General features: G+C 41.4%; 1 protein-coding gene across 1 annotated transcript in view; it reads right to left on the reverse strand.

Annotated features, from left to right (window-relative positions):
• Positions 1 to 3,186: 3,186 nt before the first annotated feature.
• Positions 3,187 to 25,114, reverse strand: part of LOC310998145 (gamma-aminobutyric acid receptor subunit pi) — a gene marked incomplete at both ends in the record, with an annotated part of 47,014 nt that continues 25,086 nt past the window's right edge. The window contains 8 exons of the mRNA XM_083988076.1: positions 3,187 to 3,552; positions 3,833 to 4,023; positions 5,707 to 5,859; positions 6,031 to 6,168; positions 10,736 to 10,818; positions 13,281 to 13,498; positions 15,391 to 15,458; positions 17,224 to 17,336. Of these exons, the coding sequence (XP_083844202.1) occupies positions 3,187 to 3,552; positions 3,833 to 4,023; positions 5,707 to 5,859; positions 6,031 to 6,168; positions 10,736 to 10,818; positions 13,281 to 13,498; positions 15,391 to 15,458; positions 17,224 to 17,336 (1,330 nt within the window). The remainder of the gene's footprint in view (positions 3,553 to 3,832; positions 4,024 to 5,706; positions 5,860 to 6,030; positions 6,169 to 10,735; positions 10,819 to 13,280; positions 13,499 to 15,390; positions 15,459 to 17,223; positions 17,337 to 25,114) is intronic.

A 25,114-nucleotide genomic window follows, 5' to 3' on the forward strand; every position in this document is an offset into this window, starting at 1 on the left:
TTCTATTTGCATCCACACTGACAGAGAGCTTTAGTGGTTTCTCTTGTGATTCTTTGGCTCCATAATGGCATTCATCTCTTGTACTATGTACTAAGGACTGAGAAGGTAACTATCAAAACTACAACCGTGGTGCAATATTGTATAAAACCTGACAGTCTGTTATATCACACTGACCCTTTCAAATGGGTCACCACTCACTGACATCCACAGCTCAGTCAGTGGCAAATCAACACTGATCAGTCACCCTTTCAAAGAAGAAAAGTTCAAATAACTGAAAATGAGAATAGGAGTTTGAACATCCTGCACTGACCCCAAATCAAAGTGGCATCACTTGCAATCAAAATGTACATTTAATCCTTTCAGTAGCCTCAGCTGACCATTTTATGATGATTCTCCTCCATCATGTTAAACCGAAACAAAATCAAACGAAGCAGAAGAAACAAAAGCACTTGATAATCATGCAGGAAGAACAGAAAGTAAAGTTAATCCTACTTTTCTATTACTGGCAGGCAAAGAGAGCAGTCATAAAGTCTGGTGGTTGATGGCATATTTTAAAATAGTTAAAAATCATGAGAAGCAGTGCAGTTAAAATATTAACATAAATGATTTAAAAGGCAATGAATCATAAATAGATACTGACGCTTTCCATTATGTTCAATACACACTGAAAGGTTATTTCTTAAAAATGAAACTTCTGTGACTTGCATTATGGCTGAGGGGGTTGCTGAATCCAGCTTCCATAAAAATGAGCGTGAATATGTAACAGCAAGATTCAATACAGCAATAAACATGCATCTCTTTGTTCAAATTAATCCTGTTCTCCATCTGAAGTATGAAGTATGCCATCTGTTCATTGACTGCATGCTATTTCAGAGTTCTCCTATGAGTAACAAGTATGATATTAACATTTGAAAATGCAATTAGAATCTCCTAGTTGGTGAACTGAGGGGAAACCAAGAGGATGGATGAAATCAAATAGGAATCTTTGGTTCTTTGGTTCACTTCACTGGTTGCAAACATACTGAATCACCTGAACTTCAACACTTGACACTCACAAAAGCAGAAGATGACAACAGTTTTAAAAAACTAAGAAGGGGAGTGACATCTCGGCTGCAGCACATCCAGACATTTTACCGTTTACTGGATACTGGGCAGATGTTGACATCCTGTTAATAGTTTCATTCATATTCAAATTTCTCTACAATGTCTAACACATCTAGGTCTGCCTACTACTTTGCGTTACAAAAGCACAGTGAGAAACACTACCCGCAGCCCATAAAGAGAGAAAAGAAAACGCATAGGATAACTGCATAATGATACATGACGGTTAAGGTGTAGCTGTGGTGTGTACCCCCATCCCTTGCACAACTGGGAAAGAACCACAAGGTGTTCATTGACACTATATTTCATAATGTAATGCATTTTTTCAACGACAATGTCCTTTTCACGAATAGTGGCCTCCTCACCTTTCAGCAAATCACACGCCCCACCTCACCTACTGTATGACTTCCTACCTGCCAGGGCAAGGTTAAAAGCTAGCCAGCCCCTCTACATGAGACTTTGGGAAGACTTAAATGCTAAAAAAAAGTGTGTGTCTCTCTGCAGAACATATTCACGAACTAATAATAATCACAAACTTACTGAGCCACCTTTTACACTGTTGACCATAAAGCTGGAATATTTTTTTTCTCGTGAAATGATTGTGACAATGTTATTTATTCTCGATAGATAAAATGTATATTTTCTAAAAACTTTATTGAGCAATCTCTATAATTGAGCAATCTTTATAATAGGACTTAATAGAGGAATGTGTCTGAAAACAAAATTATTCCAACTTTATGGGTGACTGTGTATTTAGCTAGTTAGCTGCTGATGTTAATTCTGTCTCCTCAGACAGCCATGTTATGAGGCCCAATCTCACAGCTTATGCTAGCCTTAGCATGCTAATTTATTGTAGTGTTATACTAAACTAAACTAAATGGAGGAAGATATGTTATTTACAATGTTATTACATATTTTTCATCATTAGTTGGTTAATAATAATCTATTTTGCATTGTCATTGCTTATGAACAGGAGATAGCTATAGTTAAAAGTTTGGTCCTATCAGCAGTCGTTGAGCTCCTATGAGCTGATTTGATGAAATTGTCTGAAAGGTGAGGGACATAAACTGGTATTAGTTACAATGTCAATATGATATATCACTCCATTTATTAATATGAACTTTAAAAAATCTTTATACTTTTGCACACTGTGTGGTTCCATGACTATTATGTGTGCAAGTTGCCTTTCTTAAGGAGCAGCAGAGCAGATTTGTGTGATGACAAGTGCCATAAGACTTTTCATGGTGGCTAGATTTCCAGAGTTCGACTGAAGGGATCAAAGGCCACTACATTTATAGTGTCAATGAAAAAAATAAATCCAGGCAAGGAGAGACAGTATTTCTCCCGGAATTAAAAATAACTCACAGAAGGACACAGAAGAAAGTGAGATTTCAGTGAGCAGAAATGATCGTCCTTGGGAGACTGGTTTATAGTTATTAATACACTCTCTTGTTGAGTTATTTTTCGACCTCCCTCCTTTCTCTTTTTCACACCTCTTCTGCAATATGTTACTTTTCCTTTTTTCACCTCAAATCCTACCTGCAGGCAGAAATGGAAAATTAAGTTGTAAAGTATCAATGATCTATCCATCAAAACAGACATGGACCCTCACTCGACAGTGCTAGTAAATTCTGTCGTAAAGCTTTGAAGTACAGCTCCATCTTCTCCGTGTCAGACAGTTACTGTACATCCTGTACAATGATACTATTGCATGAAAGATGCAGATTGGCCTTTTCTTTTTTTTTTGCAAGCTACAGCCTTTTTCATCCCAAGGCATATCAGAATTTATCAAATCGTACAGTACCAGTCAATATCAGGTAGACCCAGTCTCTGTAATAAAGCCAGATGTATAAAATCTGACTTATATATGACTTATACATGTTATTATAAAAAAAGGAGCTGTAATCATAAGCATTATTACTTCCCTAAACCAACCCCAGCTACTTTGCTCATAAATCCAAATGTAGTAATTAAACACACACATCTCAGAACACATCTAAGTAACACATATAGCAAAGTACACTTCTTGTCTACATACGCTCTCTGTCTCACACTCTTCTGGGACAAGTTGCACTCGAGCGAATGCTAGAAGTACAGATAATATGTCCAGTAGAGCAGGTTGACCATGACGAAAGACAGGGGGAAGGAGACTCTGGAGTAGTTGTCTATGTGGTGGGGGTTCTCCACGTGACAGCAGTTTAAGGAGCGGAGCACTTTGCGGACGGTTGCCAGGGCAGTGAGGCACCAGTGGGTGTTGGGCTCCGGGGGGGACGCCTCAGGCTTGGGCTCGCTGCCCGAGGGGCTGGAGGGGGTGACAGTGAGTTCTGTGGCGGGAGGAGCTGGAGCGGGAGTTGCAGCAGGCTCCTTGCGTCTCTTGGCTCTGGAGTGAGTGGAGATGGTGGTGACGATGCCGTTCATCTCGTCGTCGAAGTCGTGCATGTGGTGGCGGTACTGTAGGAGCGTGAGCAAAACGTACGGCGAGTTTTAAAAAGGAACAAAACCCTGATTATATATTTGAAAGTTTGACAAACTTCTTCAACTTACCCCAGAATATCCATGATGACATGATGACATAATGATGATGATGACGATGATGATGACGACGATGACAATGACGGTGGTGACGAGGATAAGAATGACCACCGTATCATGAAGACAATGACTGTGACCAACCACAACATCAAAGACCACAACAACCCACAAAAGAGCAGAACAGTCAGGAGGCTCTCACCATGAGCATGTGTGCGTCGGAGTATGTGAGCGTGCAGAAGTGAGCCACAGCGTACTCGATGAGCGCTCCGAAGATGAAGCTGAAGCAGATTCCCAAGTACACGTCGATGGCCTTGATGAAGCAGTTGGCGTTGGGCAGTGACGTGCGGGCTCCCATCATCAGAGTGGTCATGGTTAGCACCGTGGTCACTCCTGTCACAGAACAAACACCAATGAGATGAGCAGATGAGCTCAGCACTAGTCGGGTTTACATGGAGCCAAATGTTCCAATTAGAATCAGTTTAGACGTCCAAACCGAATGAAAATGCTCCATATACAGTAAACACCTCAACCAGATTAAACCCTGTTCCAGATCGAACTGAATCTCTGTTGCTGTGCATTCACTGATGTAAACACACAGTTTGTTCACTCTCTGAATGAAAAGAACAACAAGAGAAAACAGTAGGTGACGTCATGAAATAACATGGGATCGTCGGAGTTCGCGTCTTCACTGCCGATTGCCCTAATATAAGCTTCTTCCGGTTCAGATTCCTTCAGTCAGGTTAAAATAATTCACCGCAGTACCTTTTCAAAGTCAGACAGAGCCAGTGATTATAATAACCAGAAAAAAATGACAACAGAGGCCAAATGTTTCACTGATGCTGTAAAAATGGACATGAGACGCTGGAGCAGGGTTGTGACCTGAGACCACTGCTAAACTTTGTTTCAGTTGTTTCAGGAATAAACAAACAAACCAGACGTTCCAGCAGTAGAATTATCCACAGAGGTGTCTTCTTCTCCATAACAAATAGACCAGTGGATTAAAAACACTGAAAAAATCAGTGATTCACCTGAGCTTTATGAAGGACAGAGGATGTCTCGGAGACGCTAGAAGCTGAGGTTTTATTTTGTTTTTTGTTTTCTTTTGGATAACTTTTGACCAGACATTCAGAAGGTTTTTACTGGTACTTGAATTATCCACAGAGGTGTTCTTCTCTCCATAACAAACAGATCAGGATATTAAAACAGATGGAAACAGAGTAGAGAAGTTTTATTTTAAAAATCAATGATTTGTGCCTCGGTGGACACAGACTGTCTCATTGGCCTGGCTCTTTTCTTTAGCGACTAAAAACCAAATTCTGGTTATAAAAAAATAAAGTTGAAAATTAACAAGGTGTAAATAAATGTACCTAAAAAATATGACTTAAAACTGGATTAAAACAAGTCCAGCAGATGAGTGTGCTGATTCTTCTGTGCCAACATCTGTAATACTTGAGCTTCTGAAGAGTCATCTGAAAAAAAATGTTTTAATTTGAGTACTTCCATCTTTTTTAGTAAATATTTTAATTTGCTTTCTTGATGAGGGTTAGACTGGCCTGGAAGAAAAGAGACAAACCTTCTCCACAGTTAAAAATATTCCTCTAGCTCTTGTTTGGTCAGCGTCATAGTGATGACAGTATTCACGGATTGAATAAATGAGATGCTAAAGTTGCACACACTCTCACAAATAAGGTTAAAAAAAATAGTAGTTATGTTTGTTTTGAGAACTCAAATCCAACAGTCTCCCCTGGAGGACTGGTGGATCTAATTCAACAGAACATCTATGTTTGGATGTTCCCACTAGATAACACCAGTGTCACAGGCGCTCTCTTCAACCATCAGTCCTCTCAAATCAAAAATACCCAAACCAACATTTGTGCTCAGTGGAAAGCAAACATCTCTTACATCTGTGTTATAGTAAACAAACACTGATGACTGATGAAAAAGGAGAAATAGGTTGAATTATTTCTCCTGTAACATCAGTGCACAGCATCGACCGGGAAGCACAATACATAGATTTGGTGCAGTGTAGCAATATGTGACGTTTGAGTGAGATAAGATTGCTTTGGCCCATACCTATACAAATACGTGCTGGAACAGAGGACAGAGAAATCCAAAATGAAACCCATGAGAGGACCACCAGGAGGCTCGAAGGGACGTACGTCTCCAGGATGAAGTACAGAATGCTCCTCTTCAGCTCAAAGTGGAAGACCAGCTTGGGGTAATGGCCTTTATGAGTAGGAGCAGAAGAGAAGTCAGTCAATGTATAGAAAACATGCGGTGCACTTCAGAAAATCTTCCCATAGGGACACAATTACGTTTAAGGATATTGCAGTGCTGTTTAACCGTTAGGATTGCCCTGGGACTAACATTATGGAGTGGTTTGAATCTCATCATTACCAGTTTCATAGATGGCCTCTGAGACAGATGTGTAGTGGTCCTCCACTGTGTACTGAGCCAGCTGTAGAGTGTCTAAACCGCTGACAGACTCATTTCCTCTGGTCCAGTAAAACATGACGTCATTAATGTTGTAACCCCCTGCAAGAAAAGAAAGAGACTGAGTATGACTGTCTCACTGAGATCACAAGAAATAATTCAAAGCTCCGCTAATCAATATTTTTATATATTTACAATGGATCAAATGTTACTTGTAGTAAAGAACCCACAGAGAGTCATTAGCCAGTTCGGTTCTTTTCATCTCCGCACAGTTGCTTTCAACTCACTGTTTTGGTTCAACAGCAACTTTACTGTCACTGTTCATAGTATTTTTATGTTCATCTTATTTCTGGCTGCAGTAGGCAGCTGTTTTTGACAAAATACGGTCGCATGCTTCTGCCAACCAGTCCAGTCGCAGTTAATTAGCCAGTGTAGTTTTTTAGTTTGGGCCAAAAAAACATGTTTTGTGAGGCCACAGTGACCTTCTTTGGCCATTCAATTACAATCAGCTCACATCTGAGTCCAAGTGAACGTTTGTATCATACATGAAAAAACACCGCAAGGCGCTCCTCAGATATCGTGTTCACATCAACAAGTCAGATGGATAACTTGAAAACGTAATGCCTCCGGCCACAGCTGTCACATGGTGTGAAGATATAAAAACGATAAACCCACTGTATGAACCTGTCAAGCATCTAACAGAAGGTGGACTCTGTTAGCTGCTGGCTGGTGATTACAGTGGAGCACTTTACAGCTAAAGAGCCATATATGTTCCATCAAGATAAAAACTTGCCCCATCACAACTCTAGATGACGACTGTTTATACTGAACACGTTTGCCGTAAAACTTTATAAGGTGATAATATGTAAATGTTATTCGGTTGATAAAACTCATAGCTCATTAAGTCTCGTACCTTAAAACAGTTTACCATTCAGTGGATTGTGCAACAGCAGCTTGACGGATGAGCAGTGATATCAGTTACCCTTACATGGTTAACACAGTGTGCAGGCGGTGATATTAACAGCACATTACAAATTAACTAGCAAACTGCAATCATTTATAACAATGATGATGATGATGACATGGAAATAATGTCAGTGGTGTTTTGAAACTAAATCCCAAAGTAGCAATGGTGAAAACAGTTGGGAATGTTAATTGCTAAAGCTATGCTAAAGTCTGATCCTCTCACGGTTGAGTTGTTTGGGATTGCAGCCTGAGGTGGGTGGTAAATTCCCTCTAATGCTAAACATCAACACAAGAGAGATATCTGGCAAGAACCAAAGGGAATGTGAAAAGACCTTTGAAGAGCTAGTTTAAGGCATCGTGTTTCCCCAGAGAAGCAAATGGGTGAGGTCTACACAGTGCAACCCTCAAAAATATATGCCACTGAAACAAGACACAAATTTGGCATACTAAGTGCCTTTAAAATATGTTAATGTTTCATGCATGTAGTTAAAGCCACAGTGGAAACAGGAGATTCCCCCATTATTCACTATAACACAGTTTGACACAGAGAGATCCAACAGGAATTGCTAATGGAAATGCATCTGTGTTGTTCATCCAGTTCTTCAAAGGGGGTCGTGAAAGAGGGGGTGAAAAAAAGGAAGTCTTGATGAAGAGCTTAACTCTTGCCTCATACCATAACAGACTAATCATGCATATTGCACCGGGCCCTAGAGAGCCCAGATAACCCAAATAAAACTCAGGAAAAGAAAGCATGCAAAATTAACATTGGCAAAGATACCACAGCTAAATGTGGCGGTGCTTTATATAACAATGTAAGCATAATGGTTTCAAAGATAATACCAGGTGTGGTTCTAATGATAAATTTATTAAGGACAAGAAGATGTAATAAAAAAGAAGGCAAAAGCTCTGTGGTGTATTTTCCACAGTTATCTGCAGAGGGAGCAAGAGAACAGGAAAGGAGAGGAAGGAGTAAGGGCTGAAGCTGGAATACACCTCTGTAATCTGTTGTACACAGGCTGCTTGTTAATGCGCTATCATTCCTCCCAATTTAAACCATGGTGCTGTATGTTATTGATCAGGGTGAAGCATGATGCTAGGAGCAAAGTCCACTAATGAAGGGCAGTGGTGACATTTATGTTGAAAGGTCCTTTAATGCACCGTTTCCTCTCTCATTGTGATGAGACCCTCACTGGGAGAACTCATTATATTCCTGACCAAAGCTCTTACAGTAGCTTAGGAAAGAGACAGAGGTTGGCAATGACATAGAGTGCAATAGCATGGAAAGATGTGCATGGGGTACATTTAAGCTTCCAGTGCTCCGGGGTCTCAAGAAAACAAATAGCCACTTTAACAATCAGTATTTAAAGAGTATTTAAATTGGGCCACCAAAAGTTAAATGTAAGCAAAGATCACAAAGGATCAGTAAATACTGTGACTATCCTCTGCTGTCAGAGTGCTCTAAATGCCCTGCACCCTCCCACAAAAACACTCTCTTTAAACCTTCTTCCTGTGCAGAGGATCCACTTCTGGCACAGCATTAAAAGAAATAAATCCTTGAATATACATCTTCATAAAGAGACATAGCAAGAGGGAAATAGAGATTGAAGGAGTGGAGGAATGAAGAGAGAGACAAGGAGAAAACAGGAGAGGCAGAGCAGCAAGATAAGAGAGGGAGAGACTGTGAGAAAGGCTAAAAAAGAGAGATAGATAGAGCGAGAGAAAGATGAAGATATTTCGCCCGGAATTATTGAAGCAGAGGAGGAAGGATCCATCATCGTCTCAGTTACCTAACTTTAACCTCCAGATGTCTTTTTGTGTGCTAAGTGGGACTGGAGCTACCGTTAAATGTTTTATTTGGCATTGATGTCCTGGTGGGCTTCTGGCAGGGATCAGACTTAGCTTAGCCTGACTGGCTGTCATTTAATAGCATGGAGCAAAAAAGCAAGCTGGAAAGCCAAGATGGCAGTTGAGCAAGGGAGGCTGAGAGACGAGAGGGGAACTTTCGCTTCCTTCCATCCCTGGTGCAGCCAAAAAATAATAATCATAAATCCTTTCTGTCCTGTTATTTAATCTTGATAATGATTTGCTTTAATTATAAACATACTGCCTGTGCATTCCCCCTTGAAAACACTGAACATATTTCCAAATTAGACAAACCTCCTCTTGTCCTCAAGGTAATGCCAAGAAATCCCAGAATTTTATCAAGAAATGATTCGTATCAAGATAGTCCTCCTGGCAGAGGTTTGAAATCCTGAGATATTAATACAGGTTTAAAGGATTTGTAAGATTAGGTGGGCTGGGTGTCAAGCACAGGCTCACCCTTAAAATATGGTGCTGAAGGGTCTTTTGGAAAAAAGGCTGCTGAGAGGAGCATATCTGGACTGATGTGATAATTTAACTTTTGAGGAAGTATGCCTCTTTTTTGGCAAAGAGTTGGGGCGTATTCAGACCAGTTCACTTGGTGCGGACCTTTTGGGTAAGTGTGAATACAAACCACCGAACCCTGGTGCGGACCAAACAAGTGAACCAAGACCACCTCTTCAGCTGGGACTTGGTTCACTTGTTTGGTCCGCACCAGAGTCGGTAACGAACCCTGGTACAATGCGTTTGTGGTGTGAATGCAGTCCAGACCTTTTCCCAACCAAATGCAAAATCCAAGCACCCTTTTTGGATTTAATAGGCTTCCATAGTAGGAAATCATCACTCATTAGCAACGTGCCAGCAACTCAACTTAGTAGCATACCTGATCTGTTCTCTGCTGATGAAGCCTGCTGTTGTAATCATATAGTGTTGTGACAGGTGCGGCTAGAAATACCAAATTGCATGACTCTTACCCGGGAGACTAGGGTTCAAATCCCGCCCAGGCCCTCCTTCGTCCTGCCACACATGCATGACCTGCATTGTGTACTTTTTATGCAAGATCCCGCCAATAATTTCTATCCAATGATTGAGTGACTGTGACACACACATGCTTTTGATTACAAAGTTTGATTACAAAGTTGGTCAAAAATTCAAAGTGAATACAAACTGCACCAAATAAAAAGAAATTTGGTCTGCACCAAAGCAAGTGAACTATCGGACTTTACTGGTGTGACTAAGCCCTTAGAGAAGATCAATAGGTGAAACTTTGCTGTGAACAAACAAAAAAGTATGTTTGTCTTATATTTGATTGCAAATACATTGTGAAGTCTTTACATAGTCAGACTAGCTGTTTACCCCTGCTTTCTTTCTGCTCAGCTAAGCTAACAGCCACCTGCTGACAACTTCACACGTGACAGACACACATCGCAGTGGCATCAATCTTCTCATCTATCACTGAGCAAGTGTGTTCCCTTAACTGTTGAAATATTCATTTAAGAGGCTGGCAAACCGTCTCCCTAACCTTTGAAACAAGTCTTTACCTTAAATCTAATGACGTTTGACTTGTTTTTGTCCCCTTAGGACAAGTCCCCACAGATTAAGGTCCTCACAACATGAGGAATACCTGGACCATGCACACACACACACACAGACGCAGACACAGACACACACTCTGAGACACACACATGCCAGCAGTTAGTTTAGAAGATGAGAGACAGTGATCTGTTTGATCCTTTGGTTTGATCAAGATTCATTTGAAATCACCCACCAACACCCACCAACCCTGCCACAGCTTCAAGCTGCAGACGTCTGATTTTCTTTATCAAGTGTGAAATGTCCTTACAGCTCTCCAGTTGTAACGTGCAGGTCTGCTTGTCCATGGGGTACTTGGTCAGATCCATGTTGCAGGCCACAGTGGTGGTAATCCTAAGAAGCAGATATGATGTTATTAACAGGGGATTCCATGAAAGAGGATACCTGCATTAGATGTTATTTTTTTTTGCATCAGTGGTTGCAACACACAGCAGGCGTTCATTCAAACAAACAAAAGAGGAGATTTGGGAATTATTTTCTGGCTCAAGTTGTGCTGTTGTATCAGAATTGGCTGGCTTGGTTTTGTCGGTGTAAATGAATGTGTGTGTATGATTTATACAAGGCATGAATGGAGCTTGGCGATCACTGGTAACAGAGAATAAAGTCTTCACTTTACATTGCTGTCAGGCTGTAAATCTGGACCATTATGGTTAAATCTTCCCTGGGTATATAATGATGAAATTTTTGTTCTTATTTCTAGAACTGAGATTACAGGCCATGCATAAGTATCCCTTAGCGTTGAGTGAAGTGTTGGTTCCATATCGAAATGAGTCTCTTAAGTCAGCTAGGAGTGAGTAGCAGAGGAAATTGCTGCTATACATAATGGAAACATATGAAGACAAGTTGATAAAAGATCAGTCCCATTCACAACATAGAAATCCTCATGACATCTCCTTGTTTTCATTCATTTCCACTGAAACCTTTACATTATATACCACAGATACTGAGCAGAAGGGAAGAGGCTGTGTTATTTATGTTGAATGCCATCCAAGTATATTCTCCTTTTGTTCTTCTTTGCTTTGTTTTCTCATATGAAACATAGATTTCCTCCTCTGTGATAAAATATACAAATACAAAAAAAAAGTGCCTCCTGACATGATGGATTCAGTATGAGTGCAAAGTAAACACAGTGCTTGAATGCAGTGAAACTGTGGAAATATCTTCTACGCTGACAGAGGGGTAAAGGGTTTCCAGGGTAATAAATGTTTCTATTCTCATGAGCATCGACATATTGAGTTATGTATGTGTTGCATGCATCTAATGATGGCCGTACTGTAACCATGACGAGAAGTTTCTGTCGCTCTCATGATTGATGCGAGGGCTCATCGCCTCAGGAGGCTTTTTATTGGCTGACTAGGTGCATGTGGGAGGTGTTTTTGATTGACATAATTGCAGTTCTTGTTTTTCCAACACCTAAAATCCAACATCTTAACTCAATAGGATGTACTGAGAGTTTTTTTATGCAGTACAAACTTCAAAGTCATTCTTTTCACTAAGAAATCTGTTATGTACCGGTAGTAGCATTTTTAGGAATGTTTCTTTTCATATGAGCCAAGTGATCACTCATACACTCAGAAAATCCACCCAGGCAGTCAACAATACAGCTTCTCTCCGATTCCCACCTCTTTTCTGTACCCACGTTTGGATTTTGTGATTATTTTACATCACAAATATATGAAGACAGTGACACACTTTAACCATAAAAAACAGCATATAATAAGTCTTCCTCATTTACCTGTCATCTTCCTGTCACTGCCCAAAGTCCCAGATGTGTTCATCCTCCTCCTGACTTATCTTTTATTTTTATTTTTACTTCTTGCCCGCTCACTAGTCCTGCTCTCTGACTGTGAAGCTCTACCCTCATACTCATTCCCTCTGTCACACAAAAGTCCAGAAGTGGTGCAGCTCTGGTGCAATGGCGCATGTGAGGTTACAAGAAGACTAGAACACTGACACATTCTGTAATAATTGATGTTATAAATAAAAAACATAAAGATCAAAACTCACAATCATATTCGCATCCCAGCTCCCCTGTAAGAACAGCAACATACAGTACCTCACCCCTCCCCCAGTGATGCTATTTCCTATAATGTGACAACTGCATACATTTCCCCCTGTAATAGTTACAAATTTGTCATTATAACACTGCGACTCTCCCCCATATGACCAATTTTCCCTTTCATTGTGCAACTCTGACTATACAGTATGCATGAAAAGAGGTTCAGACTGACTGAGTCAAGTGAAATCACCACGGACAGCTATTATACAATCCATATACAGTTCGAGCTGAGGTTAAAGTATGTGGCCTACAAACAGTAGGACATGTAAATCCCATCATCGCAGGCTTAAAAGAGCTGAACAAATTCATTTGCTGCATCATTTATAACCTTTTCTTTCAACATTACAACCTTTCTGCTTGGCCCGACATCCAATCAACTACGTCTCAGACAGTTGACAACAGCTTGTCAGTTGGTAAACCCTTGCACACAGAGCAATATCTGTTGGAGAAGTCTCTATGTTAGGGGTGGGGGGGCAAGGGGGGGCTTATGTTGCTTTGATAGACTACAGCTCTTTATATTGACAGATCACATCCGCCTCTACTCATACGATTCAATATCCAAGTAACAGAATTGACAAAACTCCCCGCTCTGCGATCACATTATGTCGAATTCAACCCACACTTCCTCCCTCATCCAATTTCTTCCCCATTCCCCGGCCTACTTTTCATTGTCTGTCAGAGCAGACAAAAACAAACACAACGCCCAATAAACTAACACTCGTGTTTGTTATCTCACCTCAGCGCATATAGAACGGTCCCATTGGGGAAGATGCGGATCAGTCTGTTCTCCACGGTGATGTCATGGAGGAAGGACTTCTTAGAGTCCACGATAAAGGTGTCGGGGACCCAGAGGAGCTCCACAAGCCGCCCATCAAGACTCAGGCTCTTGTTGCCTTCAAACACCAGGCGTTCGTCCGTCCACCGCTGGCGAAGGAATATGGTGGCGGTGTAGTCCTGGAGGATCGGTCCCAAAGGTCACAACAGGGCTAATAGGCTACTTTAACAAGCACATCAATAATATGCTGACAGACGAGTTGAGGTTTTTGCAAACCAAGCTTTTCCCTGCACAGTTGTATTTCATTAGTCAGCTCGGTGCTTTTCTTTTGCATTGTTGGGTATTGATGGCGTCAAGTCCCTAAGCCCTTCTGTGCCTGAAGCAACAGTAATCCTCAACATTGCCTTAAGTCAGCAACGCTGCTCTGGCTTTTAGGACACTGAACATATTTTTTGACATCCACTTTGAAAGGTCCTGATGCTATATCATGTGTAGCTAGATAATCACTCCCTGTTGTTGTCTGGCAACAAGCTGAGAGTGTCATTTCCTCAACACACATGTTCAGCAACACAGGGATCCACCCGTCAGTCCCAGAGGACTGCCAGTGTTGTGTCAACAGTTCAAATGAGGCTTAAATGTGAACTAACTGGTGGATCTTGGTGTTAGTTAACATATCAATAGTCCAACTCCTTATTAGCAGAATGAGCCGCTACATGATTAGTTGAAATCTCTGCTTGAATGTTGTTATTGAGATTCAATCTCAGAATCTTGCATCCAAGGGGGAATGAGTGAAAAATGGTTCTTACAATTATATAGTAAAGGTTCTGATGTTCACGTGTTATTTTTCTCATTTTTGTGACTGTAATTTGCGACTTGAGATTTTTTTTTTTTTTTTTTTTGCTGTTAATGACTCCGATTTTTTTTTCCAAACCAGAACTGCAACATCCTTTACACATTGACTGTCTTTGTGTAGTAGTGAGTAGACTCTCAGGGGCCACTTTATTACCTACACCTAATGCATCTAATGCAATCCAATACAACAGTCCTGCCATAACATCCATCTTTGGCTCATAATGTGTTTTTCTGGGACACTGTCAGAGATGTGTAGATTCATATGATTATTAGGTTTAACAACATACTGTCATACCTGACTACATTACTTTAGTATTGATTGATTCTTGATCATTAAGAGATCAGTGATTTAGTTTGAATTGAGAAAAACTTAAAAGTTACTTTATGTGAAGGTTATTTTGTGGTTGATCAATTCTGCTTTGTGTTGTTTAATAGTTAAGATTAAAAAAAAAAACTTTCACTGATAACGATTTAACTGATAACCTGGATTACAGTACTGCTCTGTAGTCATATATTGGACACCTTCACACTATGGTAAACCACTTAATTACCAGCCCCAGTGACTACATAATAATAGCCCAATAATAGCCCACTACTGAAGTAAACTTCAACTCTATAAGTTATAACATAATAAAAACAAAAATGTCCCAGTTTGTTAATTTGTAACATACTTAAACAAAACAGTCAATTAAGTTAAGTTAATGATTTGATTTTTAACTCTTAAAAAACGATTGCTTGGATATTGCATAATTACTTTTATATTTGGTGTTACAAATCCTCATAATCATACTGTAATCTGCATAATACTATGCTTATATAGAGTTAACGAAAATACCTCCATACAAGACTAGACTTTTTTTTGGGGGGGGGGGGGGGGGGGGGGGGATTAGGTAAGAATATTTGTGAGACTTTTTTTCCATGCTAATTTGTTGCAATCTCATTCCAGTTATGGGTAATTAATTCAATGGGTAATTAATATCTAATTACCAGTTTGCAATTCTAATGAATACATTTTTCAAGGCAAACATTAACTTAAACTTTTCATATCAATTGCTTCCTCATTTTCAAACAACTCTAGTTAATCTGATAACAATCTGATAACACAAATCCAAACTAAGAAGATTGACGCAGATGCAGCTAAAAGGATCCAGCACATTGACCGGTTGACCTTGGTCTGGTAGTAAAAACACAATAGCCCTAAAGTGACAGTGCGTCTTACCATGTTGATCTCTGAGATGGTGTCGATGCTGGCGATATCCAGACTCATGCCCACTGTTACAGGGCCATCTAGAAACAAAGAGGAAACCAGTAATTAAGTGCTGCATGTGGCATCTACTCTTTACACACTGGAGTATCCCCACAGTTTTAAGTGTGTTTCCACTAACGCACATGCAAATTGTACAGTACATGTGACTACCAGTTGTGTGACATAACAGAATACAGTACAACGAGAAGGCGCAGAGATTGCTGATCGCCTTGTATGAGTGGTGTATGGTGAAAGGTTGTTGGAGGATTTAATATTCAGAAATGCTGAAGACATATAGCACATAAACAGCTGCAGTCTGTTGAGTCTGAACCTCCTTGAGGGAATTAGGTCTCGCTGATTCACCATCAAAGAGGGGTAACTTTAACTTTGCCGCTCTGCTATGTTTCATCTCTCCAGTCTGATTCTCTCTCTCATCAATCTTCATTTCTCTGAGAGAGAGTAATGAGCCCGCTGTCAGATCGCAGACAGCCTACATGTCTTTGTGTTTGCGACTGTAGTTGTGTGGGTATGGCTGTGTAGGTAGTGCATCCAAGTGCATCTACTGTATAAGCAGGCATCTGTGCATTTCTGTTTGTGTTGCTTTTGCAAAAAGTCTCACAATTTGAGATGCCTCTGCAGGAGTTTAACTAGTGGAACAGTTCAAGACTTTGGGAAATGTTCTTATTGGCTTCCATGGGGAGTTAGATCATTAATTTGCTCCCTGTCTGTCCAGTAGATACAGACAGCCAGTTAGTTTAGCTTAAAGACTGGAAACAGGGGAGATCCTCCTTCCACCTCCTCTACCGTTCACTAACATGTCGGTCCAACTAACAGCAAGAAAGCAAATTACCCCAAATGTTAAGTTATTACTTTCAGGTCACTTGAGCTTTGAAAATAATGATCAGGTTTGAGTTAGGGTACATTCTGCTTCAATATACCTTGGCTTGACTGCAAAGCTACTGGCTGTGCCCGAGGCTGTCTGGTATAAGGATGGGACTGACAAGCCGAGAATCTCTGCACTGTGCACCAAAATGTTGGAAATAATTTCACTTTTACTGAATGTGTGGTTTGAAAAAAAGATGGAAGTGCTGCACACTTCAGTGAAACATCTCTGGATGCTTAATAAAAATCCATATATGTATTTACATCTGTGTGTGTTTTGTGTTCATCAGTGTGAGCTACACCTGTGTTTCCGGGCAGCAGGAGGAGTGGTGATTATGTTACACAGCATTCGCCTTGGTAAAGTTCACGGAGTTATTACAGATCAAACAGCGGGTAAACAAAGCATAATCACATTGTGACGGATTCCCGGAGCTTGGAACAATAAGAGTGACGAGGGATTTGCAGGGAATGATATAACATTGTTCCTCTGAAAGTGAACACTGTTTCTTCATGGCATGTAAATCAGTCGACTGGTGAAAAATATGTGCAGCTCTGATCTTGGTTAAGCTACTGACAACGTTATATCTTTAGATTTAATAATGTCAAAATGCTATATTAGTTAATGCACATGTTCTTATTTACAGCCTGAACTCAGTGGTGCGTGTTTTCTTTTGCACATATTTCCTTGTCAGGATTTCATTACACCAACGGTAATTATAGTCAAAGCAATTTCAAAGATAAATTTGACTTCATCTCATATTATGAAATACATATGCAGTAAATTCAAATATATAATGTCAGCCTGTGTGACTCAGAAGGGACATGCAAGCACAAAATTGCAAAACGAGCCCCTCTCTGTCAAACACACATTTCCCCTGAGTGTTCTGTCATTTCCATGGCTGCATGTGTCTCCAGTTTCCTTACTGTCAAAGAAAGGCCTAAGGTACTTGTTGTATCCTTTCATCAGCCTCTGAATGGTAGGCGGCAGGATCTCTCCTTCCTTCACTTCTGCGTTGAGCAGCGAGCTCTCTAACAACCTGAGAACAAAGACAGAAAAGAAAGAGAGAGCGGGAGAAAGGCAGAGAAAGAGAATTATTTTTCCTCTCGTCGTGGGTTTACCTGGTGGATTCCTTCACACGACCGCCTCCCCTATTCACAGAATCTGCAGGGTGTCAATTGAGTTCTACAGCAAATCTCTCAAACCGTGCTAAGTCAAAGAGAAGGGAGAGGATTGAAGTGGCAACTTGAAAATGAAAACAAGGAAAACCAGGAAGAAATAGAGCAAAGGAGCTAAAGAAAAATATGTTTAGCTTTTTCTACAAAATTTATTAGATTACGTTGAATTGAGGATGTTTAAACCTGTTTCTCCTTTCAGTCGTGGCTTTAAAAATTACTGTTTGCTTTCATGAGATTTCTCTTCTCCCGTTCCTTCTGAATGCTATCCTTAAAGGCACACTCAAGTGTGGGAAGATGATTATATTGCTGGCAATTGCGGCAGGGGAAAAAGAATACTCATTGCGCCTTCCCGAGTGGTGTGTGTGTGTGTGTGTGTGTGTGTGTGTGTGTGTGTGTGTGTGTGTGTGTGTGTGTGTGTGCGTGTGTGAGTGTGTGTGTGTGTGTGTATAAATCAGGCTCTAAATACAGAACGCCTGCTCTGTAGAGAGAAAGCCCTGAGGCACGTGCTATGATGTAAGAGGGGCTGAAGCAAGACAGATCAGGCCATGTGCAGAGGCAGAAAACATTCATCTCCATACACTGGCAGCATTTCAGACCCCCCACCCCCCTGTCACTTGAACGCTGCTGTAGTCAAATGTATGACAAAGACACAAGGAGCACAGAGGCAAGATGAGCTGCTTTTGTTATCGCACACCATCAGCAAGTAATATCCACAGCGTTCAGTGTTGCGGTGAAGATGTTTCAAAAATGTCAACAAGTTCGTTTTGATACCTGTGTAATTGCAGGAAACAGATGAACTGACCTGGATAATTAGTTTCAATCTCACGCCTGCGTCACGGTGTCCTCCATAGACCCTGCTGCCTTCTGTCAAAGTGATGCTGCATGTTTAAAACAACATCCCTCTGTTGTTTGTTCATATATACAGTATATATATATATATAGGCTGTATGTTAATTATAGAAACATCTCTAGATGACTTATTGATGATAAAATGCTACATGTCCCCCATTATAGCTCGCTTGCTGTAGGCAGACACAACCATTGCATACTTTATAGAATGAAATTGGTCTGCAGTGAAATTAGACTCTAAAATATAAAAATAAATGGCAATGCTAACAGCTTCGTCCTGCTGTGCTTAAGTAATAACAATTTCATCTAAAAGCTAATCTGCATAGTGACATGCTAGCAATGACAATGTCACCATGCCCGAAACACAGAGTACAGCAACAGAAAAGGCTGATGCCAGAGTGTGTGTGTGTCTTTTACCCTTCTGTCTTTCTACATAGAGTTTGCATTGTATAACAACATTCAGAAGGCTAATGTTGGATATTGGAGATTTTATTATGATTCATTTCCATCAGAAAAGTTGCTGAAATTGTTACAATTACATAATATATTCATATATATTTTATGTCTGTGTCATATTCAGATTGAAATGCTAGCAGTAAAAAGTTAACAGGTCTTTTTCTTTGCTGGGATTCCTGTGTGAAAACTAGGCTGAATCTCATAGATGGTGCAACACAGCCATGAGGCAGTGCGCCCTCTCTTACCCATTAAAGGTAGGGCTGGAGATCCTATTCTGGAGCATTCTTCACTAAATTGTTTGAAATCCTTCACACTCCGATTGCAACCAATTAATTGAATGCTTTTTCACAAAAATGAAAAAAGTCAGTCACCTGTGGAACAGACAATCCTGTAAAAACACCTTCCAGTCATCTTGAACGCCATGTTCAAGTCAATTGGGTCGTGATGTGTCAATCAAGCTGCCGTCTCTGTCCGAGGAAAGGGGCTTGGACTTTTGACTTGTGTATACAAACCGACCAACACATCCTTATATGGCCCTGATGCTTGCATGGTCAGAAAGTGCAGTTTGACCACACCAAATTAACAATAAAACAGCTATATCCACATTTTTCACTTACCTTCACTTCTAGTCAACATGCTGTCTGAACCTCTCATTTCTAACATCTGAGCAGCTTGGAGCTTTGAACCTTGGTTTGACTGAATTCCTGCAGGTCTGACTAAGAGAGACAGCACAGACATGGAGGGAACTACAAAGTTGCACAGATTTACTGCATTAAATCACTTCTCAGTGAGCGTCCACATCTGTCTTTGAAATAATCGCTTGTTCTTTTCGTTTCTCCCTCCTGTAGATCCAACACATGACCTGAAAGCTCAACATCTGGACCTGAAAGGTTTCTACAAGAAGGAAGAGCAGGAGAGGAGAGAAGAGAAAAAAAAGTCCTCTCATGAAACTCAGAACTGGTTTCACCTGACTGTGTCAAATCGGCTTAGACAGTGGGGTAGCTCTCTCCCAGCGCACTGTTGCTATGCTGCATGAAGTCTCACTCACATGGCTTGCAGCCTGTTGTTTAAGCAGCCAACAGTCTTGGATGGGAAAGCCATGTTAGTGACAGAAGTGACAGCGCTCTGCCTCTGGCATACTGCATTATCAATCTGGGTCGCTCTGCGTGACCCACGTTACCTTCACGAATGCTTTTGCATCTGCATGAGGGAGATGGGTGTGTTTCTGCGAGACATAGCCTACAGTATGTCTCTGCTGTGATTATAGATGAGCAGCAAGAAATGTACAAGTAAAATATGTTAGGAGAGGAGAATGTTTTGAAGAGATGGAAAATTTGACAGTTTAAAAAAAAAGAGAAAAATTCCAGGAAGATGGAGCGGACACTTAACCACAGGTGCTATAAATCCTGGAGGTGATTTCCTGTGACATTGCACTTACTGATAGCAACAGAGCCATTTGTCTCTGATGTGAACAGATACGGTATCTTGCAGTCTGACAATAAAACACTGCTTCCTTGACCAGAATCTGCGCTAAGAGCCCTCGGCTTCTCTCATCCCATCCATCTCTGTAATTCCCCAGACTCCATAACGTTTGGCTGTCCAACCCTTCACCTGCAAGACGGGGATGAGACCTCAGTTCTCCAACCTGCCAAACAGATGCTACCCACTGAGCCCTGACAATGAAAAAAAAGGGGAAAAAGGTAGATCCTGAGAATGTGCCAAGAATCACACCGGCTGCTAATACACACAACTTATCTCTGTTATCTCTGGATGAAATGTTATCATGAAGAAAAGTGGATATTTAGGCTGTACACCAGAGGCATCTGTAACGCTCTGTGATTTGCTTAGACCACTAAAGATAAACTTCTTTCTAATTCGTCTCAAGGAGCGAGGGAAGATTAGTAGTAACCACAAGCATGTTTATTCTAACAGCATGAAATTCAAGTTGAAACATGTTGAGATGAAAATCCCCAAAGGTATGAAAAATAACAACAAAAATAATAAACAAAAACAAAAGAAATTGTCCCCTCAGCTCTCAGCTGCTCAAGTTCAATGCGTCCAGTCAAAAGTCTAGTTGGAATCCATATTTGTCAAAGTCAAAGTCTATTCAGTGTATATGTGGTCTACCCGGGTAGTATGTGTTTGTGTATGTATGTTACTGCGCGCTGGTTGGATATTTCCTCCAGGTGACGATTCTCCACGACGACAATGAAGATGAAGGAATCTGCCTCCTCTCTGTTCCCGCCTCTCTCAGACAGAAACCCCTGGTCACTCGACACTCGATGTAGATTCAGCAATTCGGCATATAAAAAAACCAATCTGCATAGTAGAACATAAAAGTTAACTAGCAGTCATTAATATCTGTACAGATTTATATCTATTTCTCTCTTTAAATCAAATGTAACTAATACTGACCACAAAGAATTAAGTGACTGCATTATGAGACATAGAAAAAAAAACCTCAGGTCACCATTAATATGTGTTTTTTTTAACAGTACTATATTAATCATGTTACAAAAATAAACTCTGATCTTCTTCTAATCATGTTTCTCGTTTACATTTACAAATTGCATATTTCACAGTTTCAAAAATGAATTTAAACATATTAATTAAACTACGAAAAATCAGCGAACGTCTGTGTGTACATATCAAGTAACGTTTCAGCACACACCGAGCTCGTTTCCACTCACTATTAACATTGAACATGGCGTCGGAATGACGCAGTGAAAATTACTAAGACACTCGTAAAATAAATGCACTTTTCCCCACTCAACCTTAACATATTGACTCGTTACAGCATCTTTAAAACACTTTCAGTCGACTCCGATTGGTTTTTATGACTTCACAGTTCAACATTCTGCACATATAATAAACTGAAAACTCGGGCTCATTAGCCGTTAGCAACTTAGCATAGCACCGTAACATAGTACAGCAACTCACCGGAGTCCTCGGTTATAAACACGAAACAAGCGTCTCCTCCGGGTTACAGTCGTGCGGGCACTCTTGGAAAACTCAAAAATAATGATACAGAGTCGTAACTGTAAAAATAAAAATACTTTTGCACAAAAACAGCGGCAACTTCGCTTAGCGATTTCTCACAACAGCATCCATATCAGATCAATTCTGGCTCGTCTTGTTCCCAGCATGCAACGCACGCATGACTACACTTTTCCCATTGACCATACTTAGAGCGCCCTCTTGTGGTCCCATGAAGCAACTACAATTATATTTTTTTCTCATGAATTCAACACAAAATCAACTGTTTTGACATTAAATCATAACAATTACTTTTAGTAAACCCACAGTATTTTTATCGGGGTTACATCCACCCGCCCTTAATTGGCATGCGTCTCTGCATGTCAACACACTTAAATATCAATAACTGGGCTTGTGTAAGGGGAAGGTGAAGGGCTTGGTAGGATGGGCATATCAAGGGCATCTGTGAAAACTTGGTCCAGACTATGCAGTATGGAGCGCATGACCATAGTCAATGGATTTCCAAGGTGTTTGTATGATAATCTGTCAGGCTCTCTTCTAGCTCTGGTTGGCCATCTGATCTCTGGTTCTTTTTCATCCTGAGCAGAACTTGTATCTGTCAGTCCAACATCCTCTCTGACGTTGTCTCCTTTGCTCTCCTCTCTCGTCGCTCCTTGGTTTTCCAGTTCTGTGTTGTCAATTTCCTTTTCAGGTTCTCCATTGAATGGTTCATCAGGTACTGTTAGACTTTCATCCACAGGTAAGTGAACAGGTAGGTCTATTTTCTCCACAGGCAACGTTGTCTCATCCGGTAAGTTGTCCAAAGGTAAGTTGTTTGTCTCCACAGGTAAATTTGTCTCATCCGATAAGTTGTCCATAGGTAGGTCTTTTCTCTCCACAGGAAAGTTTGTCTCGTCCGGTAAGTTGTCTGAAGGTAAGTTTACATCATCGACAGGTAAGGGGTCGGCAGGCAAGTTAACATCCACATCTGCTTCCACACTTGGAACCTGCGATGTGCTTGAGTGTTCCTCTTCTTCCACTTGTTGGGGATGGAATTCTCTAGCAGTCGGGTTGAGATTTGACCCTTCTAGGTTCACATCCAAGTTCAAGGGAGGCTTGATCTTTGTTCTGGGAATGTCATGCACAACAGTGAATGATGGGTAGGTAACTTCACCTTGACTTCCTGATGAATAGTGCACTTCCACCTCTTCATCGCTATCATGCAGATGTTCTGCCTCCTCAACTTCAGGTACTGGATTTCTCCGGGGGGTTCTGGCAGTTTTCTCCTTTCGGTTACTCTGACTGACTTCATCGACTTCAGCGGACTCTGAAGGTGCAAGGAACCCACAAGGTAGGAGCAGATCTCGGTGTAAAGTCCTCTCAGGGCCTTCGGAGGTGAGTGGAGCCACCACATACACAGGGGAATCATCAATGTGTTTCACCACCTTGTAGACCGTCTGACTCCACCTGTCTGCAATCTTGTGTTTTCCTCGTATCCCGACATTTTTCACAAGGACACGGTCTCCAACTTGTAGAGTGGATTCTCTGACCTTCATGTCGTACCTCTGTTTGTTGCGTAGAGCCGTCTTATCACTGTGCTCGACAGCCAGTCTGTAACTCTCCTCCAGTGTTTCCCTGAGTTTTTTCACATACTCACTGTGAGTGACTTTCCTCTGTCCTTCAGGATTCAATCCAAAAGCCACATCAATTGGCAGGTTTGGTTGTCTTCCATACATTAGTTGATATGGGGAGAATCCAGTTGTGTCGTTTTTTGTGCAATTATAGGCGTGGACTAATGGCTGCACATGGTCACGCCACATCACTTTATCCACTTCTTCGAGGGTTCCGAGCATCGCGAGTAAGGTCCGGTTGAAACGCTCTACCGGATTACCACGCGGATGGTAAGGCGTCGTCCTCGATTTCTTTATCCCCAGGAGGTCACAGAGGTTCTTGATGACGGCGGATTCAAAGTTGCGACCTTGATCGCTATGTAAGCGCTCAGGTATGCCATAGTGTACAAGGAAGTTATTCCACAGCGCTTTGGCTACCGTCTTCTCCTTCTGGTCAGGAGTAGGTACTGCAACTGCATACTTTGTGAAGTGGTCAGTTATCACAAGTATGTTCTTCGTGCCACGGCCGTCTGGCTCCAAGGAGAGATAGTCCATGCACACTAACTCGAGTGGCTGGCTGGTCTTGATGTTGACGAGGGGAGCTGTTCTTTCTGACCTTGCTTTGCGTCGAAGGCACCTTTCACATCTTCTGATCATCTCCTCGACCTCTAAACTCATCCTCGGCCAATAGAACCGTGCACGTACCAGATCTACTGTCCTCTCATATCCCAAATGACCGACATCATCATGGAGACTCATCAGCGCCATCTGTCTGTATTTCTTCGGAAGAACGAGCTGGAAGGTAGGTTGATCCTCACCCTTGCACTTTCTATACAGGACTTCATCACTCAGTATCAGCCGGTCTTGAACTCTGAGTAGTAACTGTACTTCTCTTTCCTCTTTCTGCCGGAGACGGTAAGTGAGACGTTTACCTGCTCTGACGATGTCCATTACTCTGCTGATGGTTGGATCATTTCTCTGCTCCACAGCCCAATCCTGCTGAGACATTCTGGGAAGTGTAGTGGATCCAGGAAGCAGGTCAGCGTGAGCATATTCAGGGCAGATAGCACGTTCATCCATGGCTAGACACTCCACGATGACAGGTAAGTGACCACTTCCTTCCTCAGTCTCGGTGAATTTGTCCAGCTGATGTCGCTCACAGACGGCTTTGACAGCCTCCTTAGGGAAAGTGTCCTCATTTTCCTCCTTCAGAAACCTTGACATGAACTGCCGCACTCGTTCATCCTCAACTGCTGCACTGTCGTCAACTTCTGCAGGGGCATGCGGACGTCTTGATAGCCCATCTGCGTCCTGGTTCTTTTTGCCAGCCCTGTATTTGATGCTGAAATTGAAGTTGGAAAGGTCAGCAAGCCAACGATGACCACAGGCGTCCAGCTTTGCAGAGGTCAAGACGTAAGTCAAGGGGTTATTGTCGGTTAGCACGCTGAACTCCACTCCATAGAGGTAATCAGCAAACTTATCCGTGATCGCCCACTTGAGGCTGAGGAACTCAAGCTTGTGAGTGGGGTATCTGCGTTCACAGTTGGATAACCCTCGACTGGCATATGCAATAACCTTCATTTGACCACCTTGTTCCTGGTACAGCGCGGCTCCAAGTCCATGCAAGCTAGCATCTGTATGGAGTATGTATGGCTTCTTGGAGTCGGCGAATCCCAGTACAGGTGCTGTTGTCAACCGCTCAATGAGGGTTTTGAATGCCTCCTCACATGAGGGTGTCCATTTGTCGT

This window comes from Trachurus trachurus, assembly GCF_905171665.1.
Source record: "Trachurus trachurus genome assembly, chromosome: 15".
NCBI lineage: Eukaryota > Metazoa > Chordata > Actinopteri > Carangiformes > Carangidae > Trachurus > Trachurus trachurus.